Source organism: Ipomoea nil, unplaced genomic scaffold (genome assembly GCF_001879475.1).
Source record: "Ipomoea nil cultivar Tokyo-kokei standard unplaced genomic scaffold, Asagao_1.1 scaffold0642, whole genome shotgun sequence".
In the NCBI taxonomy this organism is placed as follows: Eukaryota; Viridiplantae; Streptophyta; class Magnoliopsida; order Solanales; family Convolvulaceae; genus Ipomoea; species Ipomoea nil.
In genome coordinates, this window is record NW_017617070.1 from 2,619,123 (window position 1) to 2,642,021 (window position 22,899).

Genomic DNA, 22,899 nt, shown 5'->3' on the forward strand with positions numbered 1-22,899 from the left:
CACAATCCGATGGCTTCAAATATATTAACAAAGATATATGAATGTCTATCCAATTAGAGTTCTACAAAATTAGATGACTGAGTGACTTTTTCAAATATGAAAAAGTGAGTCTCTAACCTGTAAAAAAGTTTATAATAGTAAGGAGAGACGCATGCAAACGGGACTTGTGTCTCTCCTTAACATAATGAGAGATGCAAGTGCCATTTGTCTCTCCTGATTGGAGTTGACAAAAGTGAATTTTGATTGGAGTTGACGAAAGTGAATTTGCAAGTGGCACTTGTGTTTCTCATAATATACAAGAAAAGCAAGTGCCACTTGCATGTCTGGTTTGTATTTCTACGGATGAAAGACGCAAGTTTTGACAAGTAACACTTGCATCTCTCATATACTACGAGAAACACAAGTGGCACTTGCATTTCACATTGACCATCTAAAAATAATATTTTCATAAATTTTAAGAAACTCGTTTAGGACTTGCGTGTCTAACAAGAAACTCAAGTTCTAAATGAGTTTTTCCTAATTCTGTACAAGTTTTAAAAGCTTCTTATTATTATTTCTCACTATTTTTGGAAACTTGACCATTTCAGTAAAAAACACCCAGATTACATTCATGGGTCAGGAATATAGACACACACACACAGACAGTTTTAAGGGAGAATTATAAACATGCTCTGCTCATTCATTTTAAGGAGCAAAAAAAATGATGCTAGCTAGCTATTTACACTTGTTTTACATCATCTACACTGTCTATGACTGCCCATTTCATTTAATCTTGAAATGAATGAAAAGAGAATTAACAATTTCATCTATTCTCTCTTTCTTTACAGTTTAACTTTCTACAGAACAACTTACCCTCCTAAAACGTAATTGTGACGACCACGTTGCAAAACTCTAGCTGGCTAGGCTAGTCTTGTGATGTAGTTGAATACTCGAAAAGCAGACGCTTGTAGGGAGCAGATTGTAGCAGTAGGCGCAGACGGCTTGTGAGTTGGTAGATCAAAGTCCACTGCATTGCCATTTCCGAATCCTTCATCTGTCTAACCACCGATGCCTGCAAGGTTTTCAATTCGTTAAATTAAAGGATCACCAAACTAAATCATTCATAACTATAAATGAAAAAAGAACGTGAAATGTTTTAGTTGATCATAGAATCCACTTTAAATGGCATTCGGCATGATCTACTCTGAAATTATTGTACCCAACAAAAATGTATAACGAGTGAGTGGGTCAATTTAATTTTGTACATAAGCTAGGTTTCACTATGGGAAATCTATTTTCTTTTTCTGTACGGTTTATATATCTTCTGTCTACAAGGATTTTGATACTTGTGGGCATGAAGAGGGTATATATGGGCGTTGTAGGAATATTCTCTGGTATACATACTTGAAGAAAAACGAAATATTTGAAGTGGAAAGATTAAGAAAATCATGAACCTGAAGGCGCTTCCCCAGTTGTACTTCGACTTCAGTGCCGAATGAAATATTGCTGGCTAGAGATTTAAGGGGATCAACAGTGGGATCAACGGACAGCAAGCTTGGAATCTGAGGTGCATAAACAAGCCTCCATCTAGCATGTCCAAATTCACCCTTCCCTTCAATTCTAGGCATCAGTGTCTCCAGTGTTGCAGTTGCAAGCTTCTTAAAAGCTAGCTGCCCATCACCTTCTAAGATGGATTCAGCTAACTCACTCTCGAAAACTCTTGCAGCCTGTTCAACCATGCATAATTACTTCTTTTAACCTAGTTTCTATATTGATATAAATTTGAACTGTTGAGACAAAAAATATGCGATTGAATGTGAGATTAATCAATAGTGCATAATTTACAGAAGGCTATTAAGGAATACTATTCCATACTTTGATGGGTTGAACTTCACAAAAGTAAGGAGCACAAGCAAAAAACTTTGCCACATACAAGAGAGAAATTTCATGTTATCTTGCAGAAAATATGCCATGACTATTTTGATAACATGACAAATCCTTTTGTGTGCATTATGAGAAAGCCATGAGAATCCTTCTTCCCGTCCACTAGGGAACCATGATCTTGGGACTTTCTCCCGGCCCCTTTTGCAACAGTCAACAGCAGTTAAAAACCAGCTTATAATTTTGTGTGTAATTTTCTTCAGTTGTTGAAGCTAATCAAATAGCAAGTTCTAAGTTGGGACCACCTTCGTGGAAGACTTAAAAGAAAAAGAACAAGCAAAAGCATCTTAAAAAAATACCTCGTAGGGTGACAGGACATCTTGCTCCACAGAGCGTGTTGATGTCACAACTATTTTGTCCTGCCATTTGCTGGCTCTACTTTGAATCCTGAATTGCCACTCTGAACCAACCAGGGCTAAGTCCATCATTGGATCCAGTCCATTCTCAGGCTCAAATTTCGCTATGTTTAGATGATCACGCTTAAGCCTTGCCTAAATTAAGAAAAATGAATAAACAGAGATCAAATGTCATACTCAGTATCATGCATTTTATAGTTTATACAAAAGCTTGAAGTTAAACAGCAATGGTTTCTACACTCAATATTTATTTTTCTTTTCTTTTGTACGCCTGCAGCCCATTTGGATCAAAATGACAAAAATAATGCCATTGGTTACACTATTAAATATAGTCTTGGTTTCAAAAATCCCCAAAACCGAAATGTAGTCATTTGATTACTAATTATAATTCCCTCCAATTAATCCTCACTTAAATTTCCTTTCAGCCTCAAATAGTACCAAATCGGATTTACCATTTGCTTTCCGTCTTTTCCCTTTACTTGAGACAAAAGGAGCTACTTGAGATAACAAGTGCAGAACAATCAGAATTAAAGCATATAACAGGGGTTAAAATTAGTTAAGATATTGAAATTGCCAAGAACATTATGCACTAATTCCAGTTATAAGTCCTATTTTCCGTATTATTCTGTTAAATCTATTTCAATTCATTCATTAGTGCTAATTACAAGAGAAACAACAGTAGTTTGTCCAAGACAGTTCATCACATATTTTCTCTAAAATTTAAAACCCAAGTGTATGGGAAAGAAGTGAAAACAAAGTGGAGTACATCTATAAAAATGGATCATAAAAATGAACACTCAAAAAGAAGGAAAAGCTTGCAGACTCTGAATTAGAGCATCCTCAATAGTGTAGAAATTTTGTTAGGTTTTCTTGCCAAATGGGAAAGAGGAAAAGGGTTAAAAAATGAAAGAGAGAGAGAGAGAAAGAGAGAGAGAGAGAGAGAGAGAGAACAAAACAAAACAAAAGGCCTGAAACACACCCACTGGGCGCTACTGGTTCGCCCAACTCGCACCAGCCAGGTTTTTTTCTTGTTTTTTTTTTTCCTCTCTGCAGGCCCCACATAAAACCCAATTCCTGCAAATTCTTTTTTTTTTTTTTGTCTTCCCTTCTCTACCCTCCACCTCATACTCTCTCCCCTCCACCAAAGGAGAAAACCCACCCCAAAAACTCTGTTGTGGTTACTCTCAAGTCATGGAAAGAAACTACTTTTCATTTTATTGTTATGGAAAGCAACATCACCAATAATAACACTTAAAAAAGATTAACCTGAGTGGCAACAAGGTTCACGTTGCCATTTTCAAAGGTCAGAATGCCTCTAGGTTTTATCCATTTTGGATGAGCAATGCCATTTAACTCGAGCTCTCCACTGACAGCAAAATTGAGGATTAAAGGATAAACTATCCTCAGCTCTGGTCCAAGAACAAGCTTCAACTCAGAGAGGCGGATATCAAATTTAGGATTGCTGTCTATTTGCACCATTTCCTTATCAGCTTCAGCATGTTTACCTGTAAGTAAAATAGTAAATATAAAACACAGTTTTAATCATTGAACACAAGTAACAACAATCAAGAACATGAGAATGTCTCCCTAAAGCAGCCAAAAGAACATTTGGTAAAGAGTTTGAAACACAATACATGTGATATCCCTTATATATAGCAAGCATCCCTTTGATTCGTAAAATTTCACAGATTAAGAAAAGATTTACCAAGAAAACAAATACAGAAAATGAGCAATATTTGCGAAAGTACATGAAATAAACTGGAAAACTTGTATCTGGATCAAATAAGGTCATGCCCAAATTGGTGCAAGTTACAATACTCTTGGTTATCATAAGTGTGGTAATATTAGCACTGACCTTCTTGCAAACGAAAATCAACTTCTAAGTTCTAATCACCAAGCAGAGGGTGAAATGCTTCCACAACCCTCATCACCCATCCCCAGGCATTCTCAATTCAAGCATTTATTATAAATGTGTAAAAATAAGGGTCAGATGCTTGATTACCTGAAGATTGATGAAACTGAATGTTGGAGGCAGCAGGCTTTAGATTGAGAAAGTGTGAAACATACTTTGAGACAACCAAATGATCGAAACCATCAGTAGGAGGTGTCCTGTGATCTGATGTGCCTCTATTAAAAGGAGTAGTTCCACTGCCCTTGTCATGGGGTAGGTATGCTTCACCATGACTCAATTTAATCTTTCCAGAAATGTTTGGTTGCAATACAGACCCCCTTATTTGCATTTGAGTATCAACCTGGCCACTATAACAATGGAAACATTTTCAAGAAAAGAAAACTATGAATGGCAGACAAATCATTTCAAAAGGTAATAAATAAGAGACCCAATATAATAAAAAGTAAAGTAAAAAGGAGTACACAAATACATGTATGTTTATGGATAATAAATAAGAGACAAATAGAATAAAGGGGAAAATGCAATTTTAGTCCCTCAATTGCTCCTTGCTAGTGGGTTTAGTCCTTAACTTTTTACCGTTGCAATATACACCCCTAACTCTTCAAAAAAGTTGCATTTCTAACCCCTGAAGCAACAAAACTATTAAATTCTATTAAAATTTTACTTAATACATTGGTTATTTTAAAATTTTATTATCTTTGTTCTTTATAACATTGTCAGTTTTCATATTTAATCTGTAAAATAGAAAATTAACAACCTTCTTTCCTAAATTTTTCCTTTTCATTTGTGGCACATCTTCCCTATTTCCCTACACAGCCCAGTTAAAGTCATGTTATTTATTTTACAAATGAAATATCGAGACTAAACAAGATTATAATTAAAGAAGAAATATTAAAAAGTACTCAAATACACATGTACTAAGTAAAATTTTAGTAGAGTTTAATAGTTTTGCTGCTCCAGGGGTTAAAAATGCAACTTTTTTGAAAAGTTAGGGGTGTATATTGCAACAGTAAAAAGTTAGGGACTAAAACAACTAGCAAGGAACAATTAAGGGACTAAAATTGCATTTTTCCCTAGAATAAAAAGTAAAGTGAAAAGGAGTATGAAAAGACATGTATGTTTATGAATACAAGATGAACTGGAAAAAGGTAAGAATGATCTCAAGAAATGTCCATATACATGCTTCATATCAATCACTGCCATTGAGACCAGAAAACTGGGTTGGAAGGGCGGATACCTGCCAAAGATCAGAACTGACACAGAATTTCCACAAGCACAAAATGAGATTACATGATAAAGGCTAAGTAAAATACCTAAAGATATTCTTTGCCCGTACTTCCAAGACTTCACATTTTAGGTCAATTTTATCGCCAGAAGATGCTTCACCTGTTCTGAGCGGCAAATTACCCTTCACAGACAGTTTCCCTTTTCTGTTTACCCTGCCCTCCATTGAACTGATGCGCAGTCTATTTGAGTTCACGAGAACAGAACCACCAAAGTTGGTAAGAGGTTTTCGAAGTACAGGTGAAGATATAGTTGCCCTGTGAAAAGATGCAGATCCATCGAGTACTGGTTGTTCAACTGTTCCACGTACCTATAAAATTTACAGACGGCACGTATATAGATACCAAAATAAGGGGGGGAAAAAATGATGCATGGCTTAGAAAAAGCAATCTCATGAATTGGGAACAATTCTTTGTGAATTCAAATCAAGCCATGCATGACCTTTATTATCAACTGTGATTCAACATCTGTGCATAATCTAAGACTTTAAGATATAATAATTTTGAATTACCTGAAGCATAACTTCAGCACTGCCTTGTAACCAGTTGGCATAAGGAGATAATGCAGTCAACAACATCATGCCAGCATCTTTGATATCAGCATCTATCCTTACTTCTCCTGTATCCAGTACATTCCAGTTCAAATCTTTGAGGTTCTCTGTCATCTGAATATCCCAACCTTCTTCATTTCTCTCTCTAGGCCCTCTTCTATCACTACCTTCATCTGTAGGCCCTTTACTCCTACCTGTGCCCCAACTACGCTTCCACACCACTTCATTTTTATCTGATTCTGTATTATCTTCTTCCAAAACATTATTCTGGACAAAGGTTACAGGAATACTTCCTTGAATGTGGACATGACCATTTTGAATGGTTGGTTCAAAATTAGCATTGAACAGGAAACGACATGTAGGAGTTAAGGAAGCAACAATTTCAGCTCGCCCAAGATCAATTCCACCAATGGTGCCATCAAGAAGCCTTACTTGCACATCACATTCTGGTTTAGCAAGACTGCCCCTAAGATCCCCTTCCATATGCAATATGCCCTTTATTGGTGCTAAAAACTGTCGCAGAGAATGAACAGCTTCAGTGGCTGTAGTTTCAATGACCTGAACCAATGTAGGAACCAAACTAACAGGAAAGTTCAGAACAGCAAAATGCAAATTGGTCTTTGGCCCCAGCAAAGTCCCATCTGCATGTATTGTGGCATTATCCCTCTGTATAAGGATTCTCTCTAGCCGCAAACCATCATCATTGCTGTATGCACCAGCTGCTAGAACTCGCTGGGTCTTATAGGTCCCCCACTCCCATTCTTCGCCATGAAAGTCAAAATCTGCCTGTAATGTCACCAAACAATTAAAGGATATGCTAAGAATTTATATTGCTTGAACATTAGCTATTAAAAAGTTTAGTTATTGGTGATATTTTACTTAATCGTATGGATTCTTTAATTTGCCAAGAAAAGCCTAAAAAAGAGTCATTAAAAAATTTCAGTACTGAGATTCAAGTGAAAAATACTGAATTTGGAACCTAACACCAATTTAGCATAAATCAATTTGATGGATTGAGCTTGCATTGGAAACTAAACTGATTTCATTTTCTAAGAAGTAAAAAGCACATGACTTTTGATAGATGCCAAAGGAATCAAAAGACCAACAACATGCTCTATGCAATTCTCACACAGGGAGAACATTCACAATCAACTTTTCGGCAATTACAGAATCAGTTTATTGGGAATAAGTAAACAAGCATTCAGAAGATTACTGGAAGAAATTTATTGAATAATGTTGTGAATATCAAGATAAAACAGCAGCAAACAATATAATCATTAGGAACGCAAATTATTTTGGACTACATAAACACCCAGATTGCTCAACAAGCAAACTTTCAATTACTAATATGAGGCTACAACAACAAACCATCATTGGATTCTCAAGAACTTTTGAACTGATCCTATAGATTGAAGGGTATAAAACAAAGGATACTTTGCTCTGTAATCAAATTTAAGGTACCATTGTGTCTCCATTGCCTCCTCCGCTTGCATCCAAAGACCCATGCCAACAACCCTTAAGTTCAGCCAAACCTGGAAGATTGAAGTCCTCAAGGACAACTTCATCCAAGGGGGTAAAAAGAACACGAATTTCCTGAGTTGCGAATCATCAAGCATGTCAGGTAGGAATGTAAATCATTTCCTTCACTACCAAATAGATTGCAGATTTTTCAACAGATTACTTAATAAGAGGTATAAACAACAATCATGTACACCGAAAAAGAAGACTTTACTTAATAAGTACCTCAAGCAGCTTTTGAAGGCTTTCTGCATATAGTCCCATTGATTGCAAACTTTGGATAAAAAGATCCTGCAAATTACAAATGAAATGCATGCATGATTTAGCTACAGAAAGTAAATACATTGCTCCCCAACATAAATATATAAAGGTAAAAGGTTTATGCACCCATAAATCTTGCTCCAACCTGTTGAAAACTAAAGAGTTAGGTTTATCTATAGGGTTGTGTCTGTTTATGAATAAGTGTCAGTTATGGGTAGTTACGAGTAGTTACTTATAGTTATGTATTTGTGTATATATATGTACTGTGCTTCTATATTAGAAACAGAGAGAATATACCAATATAATTTCAGTTTTATATTCATTTCCTAGTCTTGATTCTTTATATTGCTTCCGCCTAACTGGCGGGTGGTATTATTCTCCACCAGCCAGGCCATTCCATCTTCCAAATTCAACATGGTATCAGAGCCTACTTTCCTAGGGTATTTCAAACATCAAAATTGTATTTTTCCTTGTGATGTATTCTCCGGTGAAAATTCCAGATTGTTGTTTTGCCCTTGGACCTTTTGGTGAAGTTTGAAGGCTTTTTGGGTTGGTTGCCAAACCTCTTTCCGGGGTGTTTTTGGTATAACCGTATTTGTTTCTTTATATTCGGTATACCATACTTAGTCCCTAGGGTTTTCATCTTTGGCACCTTGTTTATTTCCGGAAGCTTCTTTTGTTATTCACTTATCCTATAAGAGGTATAAACAACAATCATGTGGTTTTCTCGGTATTCATACAACAATCTATGGGCTCTACTACATCCCCTTCGCTGCTCATGATTTGGTTGCTCTGCCGTTCTTGATGGAGATTGTTGATTGGCAAATCCTAGAATGCTTATGTTGCTGTGAGGGTGTTCGTGTTAATCTTCGCCCTTGGTGACTTCATTCCCAAGGTTGTTTGTGACAAGCTTCGCCCTGGTGCCTTCATTCCCAAGGGTTGTTTATAGCATTGTTCCTCCGAAGCCATCTAACACTGTTATTCTCTAGCTGCTTTTAATCTTCATTTGTAATGTAGAGTGTATGTTTTAATACAAGCTTGGAACTTCTAGATGTTCCAGTTTGAGGGGGAGTGTTGAAAACTAAAGAGTTAGGTTTATCTATAGGGTTGTGTCTGTTTATGAATAAGTGTCAGTTATGGGTAGTTATGGGTAGTTACGGGTAGTTACTTACAGTTATGTATTTGTGTATATATATGTACTGTGTTTCTGTATTAGAAACAGAGAGAATATACCAATATAATTTCAGTTTTATATTCATTTCCTAGTCTTGATTCTTTATATTGCTTCCGCCTAACTGGCGGGTGGTATTATTCTCCACCCGCCAGGCCATTCCATCTTCCAAATTCAACACAACCAACCCTTTTTCTTCACTTTAATTGTTAAAACGGAAGAAATACACAAGCCTCTTTTGGGGGGTAGAGGCACATTCATACAAGCATGCATGTGCTAGCAATTACAGCACATCATCTAGACCATGGTGGTAAATATGATTCCATGGGTATATAGGCACAAGCTGAGAGCAAGCACAAACAAGAAAACTGATCACCTTTGATCTAGATTGAACGGCAGGGTCCGGACTTCGAGAGAGAAGCCGTGCAAGTGGAAGCATCTCAGCAATCTCTGCTTTTGGAACCTCAAGTCTCATCCTCCATCTACCCATGGAAGATATCACACTGCCCAGATGTCCAGTCATTGCTCTATGAAACAAACTACCTCCTTCCTTTCCAGATGAGTTCCAATCTCGGGAGCCAGGCAAGACATATTCACCCTGAAGCTCATATTTGCTGTTGCTCTGCTCTAAAATAGTTTTCTCAATTGTAATCTGCACAAGTGGCAATAGGCAATCATATCATTGGATTTCATAAAAGAGAATATATAACTCGTAATGATATTTATTTATTTATTTATTTTTTTTTTTTTTAAAGAATGTCCATATTCCCCGGTATCATGACACAATATACCAAAGATGTGATCCATTCATGCAGTTGGCGAAATTGTCAATCCTCTCCACTAATAAAAAAGAACCAGATCAATATCAAGCATTAATTCATTTAAATGTTAAAGAAAGCTAAGAGAGTTGTTGATATTAACAAGAATGCATTATAAAACCTTTACCAATAATGATAAATGAAAAACCAAATTTGATGATTGTGAGAGTTCATTTTTATCACCTATTTTTTCTTTGATTAGTCTTTGAAGGATAATGAAATGTAAACATCATTTGAGTTTTGGGATTTCAAACAGAAGTATTAACTATTAAGCAAGCATTCTATTAGTGGGTTAACTGTAAGGAAATTACTGATATACATAATTGGATCATTCCTTTTAGGGCAAATTAATAAGTTATTAACATGTCAAATGAAAGAAAAGACACTACAGCTAGGCAATACAAAATTATTTGCAAACAGGCAAATGCTCATTCAAACCTTCCTCTTTTCCTCTTAGCTTGACTAAACAAAGATCTGGAAATATAATTCAAAAAGCATAAATATTTTTGAATTAAAAAGCTTGAATTAAGTGTCAAGGTTTATCAATATGAAGTGCCAATACTTTTTATTATGGAAAACAAAAATTGAGAAAGTATACACAAGTAAATTCAGAATTCTGTTAATTAAAGAAAAACTGAATTCTCTTTCAGAATGTTTTTTCCAGTTTTTTAACTTAAAAACAAAACAGAATGTTCTGCTGGGAACTCACTTTGTGAAAAATTATGATTCTTGTTTATTCAAGTAAAAAAGAAAAAAGAAGTTTTCAGAAGAATTGTTCATATACTTACTACATCCCCGCTCCATCTAGCGGCCACATCAAGAGCTTCACCCAACATGCCACTGAACTTTGGTCGCAGAACTGACAGCAAACCATGACCTCTTCGTTTTTGAAAGTTAAGTTGAACTTCTGCCTAAAAGAAGGATAAAGTTCAACTCTTAAGACAAAATACAGGAAATGAACATTATAAATCAGGAACTGCATTGAATGTATTGACAATTATCATATGGCTTGGAGAGGAGATAACAAGGAAGAGCAAAGTACACTGCAATCCTCATAGCTCTCCACATGAAAAGAGAAGTTAAAACAGCATAACTTAGCAAGAAAATGTCATCATATATTTTCTTAAAATGAATATCCAAGGATTCCAAGCAAATAAGGGGTCCATGACTCACACCATCCATTTTGATGGATAAAATTTCAGAAGAATATTTGTCCATGGCCAATGCCATTAATTTGGACAAAGATATTGTAGAAGAATAGCTGAACAGGTGCTGTTCATTAGAAGACGATCTATATTTTGCTCAGATAAGGAGTGAAACTAACAATGGAATCTATAATTAATTCCCAATGCCATTAATTTGGACAGATATATTGTAGAAGAATAGCTGGATAGGTGCTATTCACCAGAAGGCAGAAGATGATCTACATTTTGCCCAGATCAGGACTGAAACTAACAATGGAACTTGTAATTAATTCATAGAGGGTTTTGTAATCAAGTTCTCAGTCTTGTTCTCAATTTCTTGGTGGGCACTTCCCAGAAATACCTGAAAAATGCTTGTATTGATAAAAGGAACCATGCTCTGGCTACAGCTGCATTGAGTTGGTATCAAATATTATAGCCATGAAACTTAACATAATCTTTTTAAAGCATTTTTAAACCACATGCCACATACTAAAAGAGGTCAGCTTGTAGACTACATTTAATTCATTCAACACCCAGGAGGCTAGGAAATCACTATATCTCTAATCTCTAAATAAGTATATAACGCAGATCAGTTTATCAAGAATTCAAATCAATCAGTTAGGATTTTCTTGTTCTTATATAAAGATAAGATATTCCACTGTAAATAACTATTACCCTTTGAATTGTTCCTCTCAAAGAAGCAAGCTCTAGCTCATCCAAAGGCAGATTCCGTATCTGGTTGCATTAATGGAGCAGAAATGTCTATTATTCGTTTAGTGTCCGAAATAACTGTCCTAGATACTTAAAAATAGAGAGTACCTCCAGATTAGCTGAATGCAGTGGTTGGTAGCACACATTAGCTTTCAGGTGCCCCTTCTGGAGGGAAAAAGAGAACAATTTCCCAATAATATTTTCTTCAGAAAGTGGCTGAAAAGGCCCTATGATCTCCACTGCAAGACTTTCGTCTGGCCTACCTGTGGCATCCAACTGCAGCATAGACAGTCATCAGAAATTGAACTCCTGTGGGATTTAGCCTGTGGACCCAAACCTCAATTTTACAAAATGAATTTATTTTCTTTCAGAGTTATCACATGTTCAGTAGTCATTTGAAACCAGAAACCTATATCACTGTATGAAGGTAAAACTACTATAGATCTTTACAGTATCAGAATCTTTCTAGCTTTAACAAAGATACTCGTGCAACCATTTTATACATGGAAAAACAGGAAATTCCACCTAGATTAATAATGAACTAACTTTAAATGTAATCTAACTGTGTACATCAATCAATGAAGAAAATGTCTAAGAAATAAAATATAAAAGATATGGGAGCAAACCTTCAAACCCTCATGTGTCATGCTCAACACTCCAGCTAACTGAGGTGCCAGCATTAACTGATTGAGCTTGAGACCCGAAATTGAAACATCACCAGAAAGAATATGTGAACCATTGTTACCCTTAATTACAGCATATTCTGACTTCATATCGGAATGCAAGACTTGCTCATCAGTAGCAATCAACCTGTTGACAACTTTTCCTCGAAACTTAATCCTTCCGGTTGCTTTCAGATGCACAGGCCTAGGTGAGTCAAAAGCATAAGAAGAGACTGAACTGAAAAATTCGAAATTGCGCATTCGTAAATCTAATTCCAGTCCGTCAACAACAAAAGGCAGGGCAGTCTTCTCATAAGAATCTCTGGGAATCAACCAGTATTTGTCAGGATAAGATGTCAAAACTTTTGAATACAATTCAAAAGCTATTGATGAGGAATTGATAGTTATGTAATCATGTGTAAGTATGATATCTCCACGAGCATCAGTGAGTGATCCTTCAGCTTTAGGTGCATTCCATTTGATATCAAACCGTCTACAATCACGAGGGTCTATAAGTTTACATCTTAGCAAAATCTGACTGGATATTTGAACAGAAGATATCTAGCAAACATAAAATATGTAAAGAGATCGTACGGTTTCAATAAAGACCCAGAAAGCTTTGTTTCCCCATTCAAAACACCTAATTGAAGGGGCATCACTTGAAAGAAATCAGGGACATAGCGATCCATGATATTATCAAAACTTAAACTGCCCGAAAAGTTTAAATCCATCGCTGTATCATCGATCTCACCCTGCATTTGCAATGATTGAGTTCTCAGTGCCAGGACTGCGAACATTATTCAATTCATGGCCCAAACACTTTTATACAATTGCAAATTCCCTAAAACATCAGGCAAAAAGAAAAAGACAGTGCAACTACAAGATTCAATACCATAATAACTCAAAGCTTGAGTCACTATATGAGAAAATTACTGATCTTCAGCATGTCTAACAACTTAGGACAAGATAAATGAACTTTAGTTATTCAATCTACGAGCTCTAGATTTGATGCTTAGAAGAAAGTATGAGAAATGAATCAAATGATAACAGTACAATCATTGCATTTAATGTTGTTCAATGCTTTTAAGCCAATACATGTTTGTGTGTGTGTGTGTGTGTGTGTGTGAGCGTGTGTAATCACCTCTGGGCAAATCCATGCATTCCCTGCCCCACAGATTTCACCCCCATCAACAAGGCTAGCTCTGATTCCATACAAGTCAGCAACCTATAAAATACATGGATTGATCCTATTATTAATATTTCTCAAGTAAAAAAGCATAAAAATGAAACTGAGCACTAAATTGTAGTTATTATTGATCCCCTTACACAGTTGTCAGTGTTAAAAGTAAAATTGGCTGAGATGTAGGAGAATGGAACACAATCCATTGCAGCAACAGCACCAGCCTCTTTATTCTTAATCACTGTCTCATATGCAATTGATACAGGAAGTTCATTGGCCAAATGAGCTATTTTTCTAGAAACTGCGCTCCCCACAAAAATTGGTGTGTCTAAGGGACCTTGACAATTGAATGCGGCTGTTACTGAACCAGCTATCTGAAGGAAAGAGTGGTTAGCATCAAGCCAATTGAGAGTAAAGCAACCCCAAATGCTGCACCGGCATAGGCGTCCTAGGGCGTCGCCTCGACGACTAGGCGTCGCCCAAACTCGCCTCGCCAATTTTAGGCGAGGCGAGGGGACTAGGCGGGAGGTCGTTACCGCCTAGACGCCTAGGCGACGCCTTGATAAGCTTGGATGTAATTGCCTTAATTATTAATCACTCTTGAGGCAACTTTTCAAATCAGTATTTGCATTCCAATGAGTGAAACTCAAATTAAGTCAAACAATACTGTATGAGAGAAGTGCATTGATAAATGCTCCTGCTTTTCCAATTTTCCTGACCTAATTATTCCAAATTCAGGGTGCATTTAGTAACTGGAAAACAGAAAATGGAAAACATAAGATGTGTTTCTTAACATTGTTTTCCATTTTTCCAACTTAAGAAAAGAATTTGGAGAACACTTTTTTCTTATTTTCCAAATGCAAATAGTCAAATACATACATAACTTCATTTATAATTACCATTATTATTACTTACAAACTTCTACTTTACCTATCCATCTACCCCTAGAACCTATGTACCTACCCACCAAACCCACCTATCTATCTACCCAACCATCACCCATCTCTACTTACATATCTTCCCATCGCCAACATTATCGTCACTATGTATCTATCTACCACTACATCTCATTTATTACCATCTTTTCTTAATTTACCCACCATTATCTATCTACTCTATTTTCATCTACTTATCCCAATATAGCCTACTTGCACATACAATTAGACATTATTTATATTTTTTCCCAAATTGGGCATATTCATTCAGATATCAATGTTTAAAAATATCAGTAGAAACATTGAATATTCAAAATAAAATTCAGATATTATCACCTGCCTAACCCAACCCATATACATGCGCACGCCATGCTGCAACTCGATATTATTCACTTATCACTAACATTTGTATGTTAATATAAAGAAAACAATAGGATTTCAAATAACTTCGTATTTTCTAACTTGGAAAATGATATGGAAAATAAATGTTAATGAACATGTTTTTTGTTTTTTCTAATGGAAAATGAAAACTAAGGAAACTGTAGAAAATGAAAACAGAAAAATGGAAAACACACACAAAAAAAAATATAATAATAACAATAATAATAAAATAAAAATAAAAAATGAATATGTTTTCCAACATTTGAAGCCAATTCTTGTTATTTTGTTTTATGCTTCAAAATACCTAAAACTTCATAAAACAAAACAGATGTATACGTGTGCATCTAAATCCACTGAAAATTCACAGATCAAGCACACAGTTCTAACCTTTGGAACAGAAACTTTTACTATGTAAGAAGTTGAAACCCAGTGTACAAATGTTCCAGGGTTGTGCAAGGTTTTCTGCAACCATAACTGTGTATTTAAAATTGTTTCCAGAGCTTGAACTCATGACCACACAGCCAAAAGTTGAGCAATTTGACTAAAAATGTAATTTAGATTGTTTTCCTTTGAAGCTTATTCTATCAGCTTTAATAATTGAATGTATGGCTTATTTTTATTATCTCCCATTATTTGACAACTAAATTTGGTTACAACAGCCACTGGTTTTCACCCTTATAAGGAAGTAATATGCACTGCCAAAATTATCTTTACAAAATTTTATGGTCCAGAGTGAGATTAACTTGACAAATTTTATTAGGGGAAGTAATATGCAGTTATGCATCAACATAAATGCAGCAGAATATCAGAGTGACTAGTCCTTTTCGGTTGAAAGTCAGACCAATTTTATTTTGACTTTAGGTCTGAAGAGAGATGCAGCTAAAAACCACAGAAAGAAAAAAATATACCGGAAACAATAAAGGCCTCATTTTCAAAGTTTTCATCAATGCATTTACTTCAACAGAAGGGACCTGAAAGAAAGAACCAGAAACAGATGAGTACAATTAAAGAAGGGAACACCTGGATAACTATCATCTTTAATAAAAGAAAATGGAAGTATTGAAAAACTACTGACAGAAAAAGCCCAGAAAAAAAAAAATTATAAAGAGAGAGGACTAATGTTCCAGAACTAATTAGTACTTATGTTTTAGACTTTTATATGTTCATACTGCAAGAGATGCATTAGCCAAGAGCTTTTTATATTTTTAACAGCAAACGATGGTGTTAATATGGTTCAGAATCTTTCTTTCAGAAGACAGCCCAAAGACTATACCCGACACATAAGGTGGAACTCTCCTTCCTCTGGGTCAATGCCAAAGTCTCCAGAAGCTTCTAAAGGAACATCTCCAAACCAACCACTAGTGTTTTGTAAAAATATACGTTGAGCACGAAAGCATAAGTTTGCAGACATGTCCTGAAAAAAGAAAATGTAGACATATATTTGATCCACCAAGTAGGTAGCTTATTCTCATAAGCATAGCAACTATTAGGCATAGTTCGAAAGAGAGAAAGAGAGAAGAAAGAGAGCTAGAAGCAAGAAGTCCTGAAAGGATTTCAGTGCATCAAAATATTCACAAATATAACTATCCATTGCTCTCAATAGCATCCTAGAATGAGATAAAATAACAATGTAGGCAGACTAGTTATGTGTTTCCACTTTCCAATGTCAATCAATTACTTAGAGAGAGAAGTTTAGAGGCAACAATTTCGAGTAGGAACTAAAAGATAAAATCCATCAACAAAACAAATAAACTGACAATAATTTCCTTTGGAACAGGGAACAGCATTATAAAAGGAACAAGAAAAACCATGAAGTATTTGTGGCACTGATGCAGATATGGGCTTAAATAGGACACACCGAAAACCATGATGGAGAATCATATATCTGAAATGCCAACTTAGTTACATCAAGCTGCCCATGAAGATTAGGAAAATTCTCTCCTCTTGACATGCATATGTGAACCTGTCAAAAAGAAAAAATGATAAGACAGTACCATACACATACCTTCCTCTTCAAAATGGTCCACTTAACATTTCTTAACATGTTATCAAAGAATGTAGCATAATAGCAACAGAAATCCCTAACTGCATTAATGAAAAAATGCTTCCTCTAAGCAACTAAAGAGTCATTCTTTGCACAAACAGGTCATCTCCTGTATCAAATAATGCAGCCCTTATGATGAGAGCATTGCTCAAAAACAGCAAGATCTGAATCTGCTTTACAACTTTATAAGTTGAGAATTCAGCATCTTGGCATCGGAATGAAACAAGTCAAACAAACAATACTAAGCAAACTGCTGATTGCAAGACTTCTTTTGATTGCACTGATGTAGCATCAAATTCAACAGCCTAGAAAGTTAGGGAAGCACCTCACCGCTGGCTCTTCCCTCGGACCATGTGATTGGAATTTCCAGTATTCTCTCAAAAAGCTGCACATGGGAATTCAGTATTATGCTCCAAAATCACTTCAGCATTTCTTTAAAAAGAATAGTTCTTTGAGTTCTTTAAGATTTTTAATTTAATTATACATAATTAGGCAATAACAATGAAAAAAGTAATTTACCGGAATAAAGAAGTTCACAAGTTTCAAATTTGCATGCCATTTCTGCTCAGGTATATCAACATAAACATCAGATGACAACCAGCCACCATCTTCAGATGTCATCTCTGACCTCCACATCTTACACCCACCACCGACTTGTACATGCACACGATCATAGTGATTCTGGAACTTGACATGCCCAGTGGCATTTTCCATCTCTCTATGAAAGGCACAACGATATAACAACAATAATAATAACAAAACAACAATAACAATAATATCATATTGCACAAAAGAAGGGCCCATCATGGTGTAAAACTGTAAACCATATCATGGAGTCAATATAGCAATGTTGACATATAGGCATATGAAATTCATACTATCTAGAGCATGTTCAAAGTGGAACATGCAAGCAACCATTTGGGTGACCACACCCTTTGAAGTGCAGCTTCTCCAATATTTATATAGCTTCTATAACACTGTAAATTACTAAATATATTCTATAGAAAAAAAAATCCAAAATTCCAATTAACCAAATAATTTCGGTTAACAATTAATAGAATTAACCTAATTAATTAATTAATTATACATATAGAGAGAGAGGGGAGAGATCAAGTAGAAAAAAAAAGGTGTCTCTTGTGAAAACTAAGAATGAATCTCGGTTGTCAATTGACCCCCCCCCCTCCCACCCAAAAAAAAAAGGATGGAGATCTATGTCTAAAATCAAGAGGTGGTGGCATTTCAGTAAATAAGCATAAGACCATGTGTATTTCTCCCAAAATGATGTGTTTAGGCTTCATAATCTACCATACGTATTTAGGCCAAAACAATGTCGGTTTTGACTGAAACGAGGCATGTTTCTACCATGCGTATCTAATCTAAAGCAAAGCATGTAATAAATCATGTATATTTATCCCAAAAACGATGCTTGTTTAGACTTCGTAATCTATTGTATTTAAGCTGGCTTTCACCAAAATGATGCGAGACTACATGTTTACAAAAATTTCATACATCTTACATTTGAACTTTATTGTATTTTATAACAGGTTTTTCAAAAAACGATGTTGTTTTTCCCTAAAGCAATGTTGCTTTTTTCCAACATGATGTTTTCTTTTCTCCTAAATGATGCAATGAAAGTTTTGTTGGTTAATTGAAATATAATTTGATTCAGTTAATTTGGTAAATTATAATTCAGTTTGATGAAAGGGTTTCACCAAAATGAAAATTTGGTTAATCAGTTTCAGTTAATTCAGTTCAAAATTAACCAAATTAACTGAATGACAACCCCTAAGTACCACCCTCCATCAAGTATTGCTATAGGTCTATACAGTTGTATGTCATCTTTCAAGATTAGCTACATTAGATTATGTTAGTTCCAAAGAGCTTTCTCTTTCATCCTCTATTTGATGCAATTTTTAAAAGCAAAAACTAAAACAAATTGACTATTTATAATATTGTAATCTTCTTTCTGCTTTATAGTGCCACGTTTAAGAGGTTCTGTATACGTGAGAGTGAAATATTGAACTTTCTTATTTTCTTTTCTTTCTGACTTTTTTTCCCAGTTTGATAATGAATTACACTGCCTTTTTTTATCTCTTCCTCTTTATCCAATCCGATTATGAAGCAAGCTATTTCTCTCAAATTGAGAATTTCTATAATTTATTTTGTTGTTATTGGTTAGTAAAAATGTCTATATTATTTTTTAGTTGATGGAAAGATATTTTAAATGAAAATCAATATCAGATCTACCTAATTGTACATTTGTATTCAAGATTCAAGAATATAGTAAATACTCTAGTGATTTCTATGTCTTAGAAAATTATAATACATATAGTGCCTGGGTACACCATTGAATTTAAAGGTTGGATGATTATCATCTAACCAGAGAATAAGCCTAGGCTGTATCAATTTAGGAGTCTTTTCTCCTTCTATAAATACATAGGCATACACTCTTATGTATGCTAACAATAACATAATATTTACAAGATTACTATATTCTCTCCACTTGTTTTCATATATTAGATTTGGTCTCTCTGGCAGACAGTGCCTATTCACCACCCGCCAGGCATTCAAATCCTTATTTTTCAATAGAAACAATATTTCAAAAATTCACAATTACACCTCATAAATAAAACTTAAAAAATAAATAAAATAAAAATAAAAATAAAAACCAGGAACAAGGTATAGAGTATTGGGAGTGTACAGGAAAGGATTACCTGGGCTCTGTGTCACCGTATGCAAGCAGCATTAGGGTACCGCCCCTGAAATGAACAGAATCCAGAATTACAGGATTTGATTTTTCTATGCCTACCACATCTTCTTCAACATCTTCAGCAAGCTCAGAAATATCCTCCATTCTTGGAGTCATCTCCAAATTCAGCATATTCAGAGGATTAGTAATCAAAAGACACACAGCCTCTCTCATGTTGTTCAGTACTGATTTTAGGCTGAACAGCCCAACCTCTTGGTCTCCTTGACTACCCAAAGGTCCAGAATGAGACTCCTGCACCAAGTCAGTAGACCAGTTAGATTCCCAAACTGCACTAGAATCTCTATTTATGATATGAACTCCTAATTCTTCACAATTTATATCACGCATGCTTGCCTCTCTCAATTTGGTAACATCCATCACTGATAACTTTTCACTAAGATTTGTAGTCTTACACAGTCTACTCAATGTAAAAAGAAAAGGATCACGCAAGATCCTTATACTACCAATGCAACCACTGTCAAGTTTTTCTCCAAGCAAAAGATAACCACCAAGAACTTTCCCACAGATATCTTCACTTTTCAAGTTTTGCCTGAGTTCCTTACTCATCGAATCATGCATGAACAATTCAAATTTTGTGTTATCAGCAGCTTTGATCCCTTCAGCATAATCCGCTGAGGTTACACCTTCTTCAGACACAGCAGTTGTACCCCCATCACCTTTTACCAGAGAGCTCACATCACTTTTTGATTCAAAAATTCCAGAAGATTGAGTACAGTTTCCGCAGTTCCCATTAGATAGAGCTTGAAAATATATGCGAGCTGCTGATGCACTACGCTCTAAAATTCTTCTTTTAGCTGCAACACTAGCTGCAGATAACTCTTTTCCATTGGCCTTCTTGAACTTATGCTTTACGGCAGGTGGTATAATTCTAGACCAAAATGTAGCCCCTGAAGGAGGAATTTTGACACCAAATGCTTTCTCTAGATCTGCATGTTTCATATCATATTCCCCTCCGGTGTCCACAGAATGCCGAGCTCTCCAGTGCAGTCTCTCATCCATACAAAAGAATGACTCTGTGGTGGCCAATTTTTCCAGAGGATCAACACCATCCTTGGTGAAGTCACCCTCTAACAAATAAGAAATCCATTCCCGAACAACATAGCCCTCCTCTGCTGCTTCCCTAGCAGCATTGTCTCTCTCCCTAGCCCAGCGAGCAGCAGATTCCTCTCTGGCAATCCTCCTAGTTTTTGTACGGTAGTCAATTCCTTCTTCATCAGACAAATGCCTCTGCAGACTGCCTTCAGAAAAGGGTATCCCCAAGAAAGTAAAATCCTTTTTTTGTGCTACCAAAACACTTGGATTTGATAAGACTGCATCAATCACAATCTTTCTATTCCTCAAACTAGCAAATGGCAGAATGCGTATCTTGACGGATGGAACCTCCCCACAAGAAAACTCTTCGCTATGAGGCCCAATCGAGCATGACTCCAGAGTAATGCTTAAAGGTGAAATTCCCCGCACCTTACCCAAGTCTATATCACGCTGAATATAATCACTCAATGATGCGCAAACAGAAGGCAAAAGCTTGGTTTCAGCATAACTCTTGGCTTTCCTCAGACTATACCAGAACAATAAAAAAAATCCAGATACCACAAAATAAAAGGCAGGAGATCGAAGGAGAAGTAATCTCTCTTGCCATATCGGAACCATAGATTTCACCAAGCTCTTACTTAGAACCAAAGGCTCTTTAACAGAATACATCAATCCCCCACTTCTCAGGGCAAAATTCTTCCATAACAACTGAACGTTTCTCCCAAAATAATGTGTAAAGTTGACCCCCCGAGATATCCAGTCATCTTTCTTGGAACATTTAAATTTGTAAGTATCCCTTTTCGGTATCCTTACTACACTCCTATAGCCAAAACTCCCCCTTTTCTTCCCATTCAAATCACGCTTGAGTGGGAAGCCAATAAATGAACTCTCTAGTCTACAACTCATTTTCTCTGAATCGAAATAACTTCACTCAAATCTCCATATTTGCAGGGGACCAAGAGCCCGACTCTTAGCCCCCTTACAACTTCACTTTACAACAATTTTCGCAGCATTAATACCTAATTCGTAAAACAAAATTCAAAAATATTAATCCAAAACCGAAAGAGCATCATACTTGCTCCACAGGCCATAACAAATGAAAGAATAAAACACAAAACCAAAAAAAAAAAAAAAAAAAAAATTAAAATTAAAATTAAAATGCGTAGTGTATCCGCATACCCGAGATAAGCAGTGAGATGAGCTTGCAGATTGTTCATGAGCGTATTGGTGAGAAGAATAAAGAGGAGACAATTTTGAAGGAATAGGTTGCTTGAACAATGGCGTGGCCCGCTTAGAAAACTTGGTGGACGGAGATGGCGAATGAATTTGTGTGTATTGACCAAAATGCCACTGAATATGTGACAACTGACTAACATAATAATTTAACCAGAGAAATCTTTTATTGCTTCCCTTGTATTTTCTAGAAATTTCGAAATACAATGCTTTGTATGACCAAAATGCCATTCAATACGTGACAACTAACAAATACAATGGAGAATTTGTTTATTTTATTTTATAATAATAATAATAATAATAATAAAAGTTTTTTTTTGACAAGATAATCTATCTACTATATATATATATATATATATATATATATATATATCTACTATATATATATATATATACTAATAAGAGCCCAAGAGAGTTAGGCCTATAATGGGTAGAAAAAATGTCGGTCAAATTTTTTAATCAAATGAATGACTCAGATTGATTAGATTTTAATTTTTTCTTGAGATTTACTAATTTATCCTTAATGAATATGATTATCCGTTAACTTTTCCGTTAAATATTATCTTTTCCGTTAATTTCTGTTAGTTTACCGTTAACTATTTAACTTACTCATTGATTGATTTCAAAAAGAAAGGTCTTGGGTTCGAACCTCATCCCAAACAAAGTTGGCATAATTAGTACTCTATTTTCCTCTTATTAAATTAAATAATAATTTATTAGCTACAACAAAAAATAATACATATGCATTTCTTTAATTTATAATTATGTGTCTACAATGTCTTTATTCATAAAAAAATATGCATTATCAATAAATTAAATAACCATAAATAAATTCATTAGTTATATTGTCTTTATTTTTCTCCAATATAAAAATTCTTTACATTCAAATTCATCAATTTATTATATTCGCTACATTGTCCCTACAATGTCTTTATTAAAAAAAAATTATTCATTATCAATAAATTAATTAAGATAAG

The 22,899-nt window shown here is 35.3% G+C and overlaps 1 protein-coding gene across 2 annotated transcripts; it reads right to left on the reverse strand.

The window, feature by feature from the left end:
- Positions 1-645: 645 nt before the first annotated feature.
- On the reverse strand, positions 646-22,014 carry LOC109174580. Of its 2 annotated transcripts, XM_019323802.1 has the most exons (25): positions 21,869-22,014; positions 19,991-21,708; positions 19,602-19,888; positions 17,407-17,605; positions 17,213-17,272; positions 16,702-16,806; positions 16,117-16,257; positions 15,752-15,814; positions 13,674-13,901; positions 13,489-13,572; positions 12,942-13,099; positions 12,312-12,840; positions 11,794-11,961; positions 11,650-11,709; positions 10,579-10,701; positions 9,349-9,624; positions 7,766-7,831; positions 7,484-7,615; positions 5,984-6,808; positions 5,502-5,782; positions 4,279-4,535; positions 3,543-3,781; positions 2,220-2,411; positions 1,434-1,706; positions 646-1,051 (listed from the first exon to the last, which is right to left on the reverse strand). In XM_019323802.1, exons 2-25 carry the CDS (start codon positions 21,593-21,595, stop codon positions 905-907), a joined length of 6,498 nt encoding a protein of 2,165 aa, XP_019179347.1. In that variant the 5' UTR covers positions 21,596-21,708; positions 21,869-22,014; the 3' UTR covers positions 646-904. The 2 variants fall into 2 exon arrangements, with proteins under 2 accessions (XP_019179347.1, XP_019179346.1); XM_019323801.1 differs by having other exon boundaries at positions 19,602-21,708.
- Positions 22,015-22,899: the final 885 nt, after the last annotated feature.

What these genes read in the sequence shown, in the direction of transcription:
- LOC109174580 (XM_019323801.1), bottom strand. Translation starts at nt 21,595, where the DNA reads ATGAGTTGTAGACTAGAGAGTTCATTTATTGGCTTCCCACTCAAGCGT. An exon ending in CTTTTAACACTGACAACTGT is followed by an intron (nt 13,573 to 13,673) that starts GTAAGGGGATCA and finishes TGTATTTTATAG; the next exon opens with GTTGCTGACTTGTATGGAAT. An exon ending in CGGGCAAAGAATATCTTTAG is followed by an intron (nt 4,536 to 5,501) that starts GTATTTTACTTA and finishes CCATTGTTATAG; the next exon opens with TGGCCAGGTTGATACTCAAA.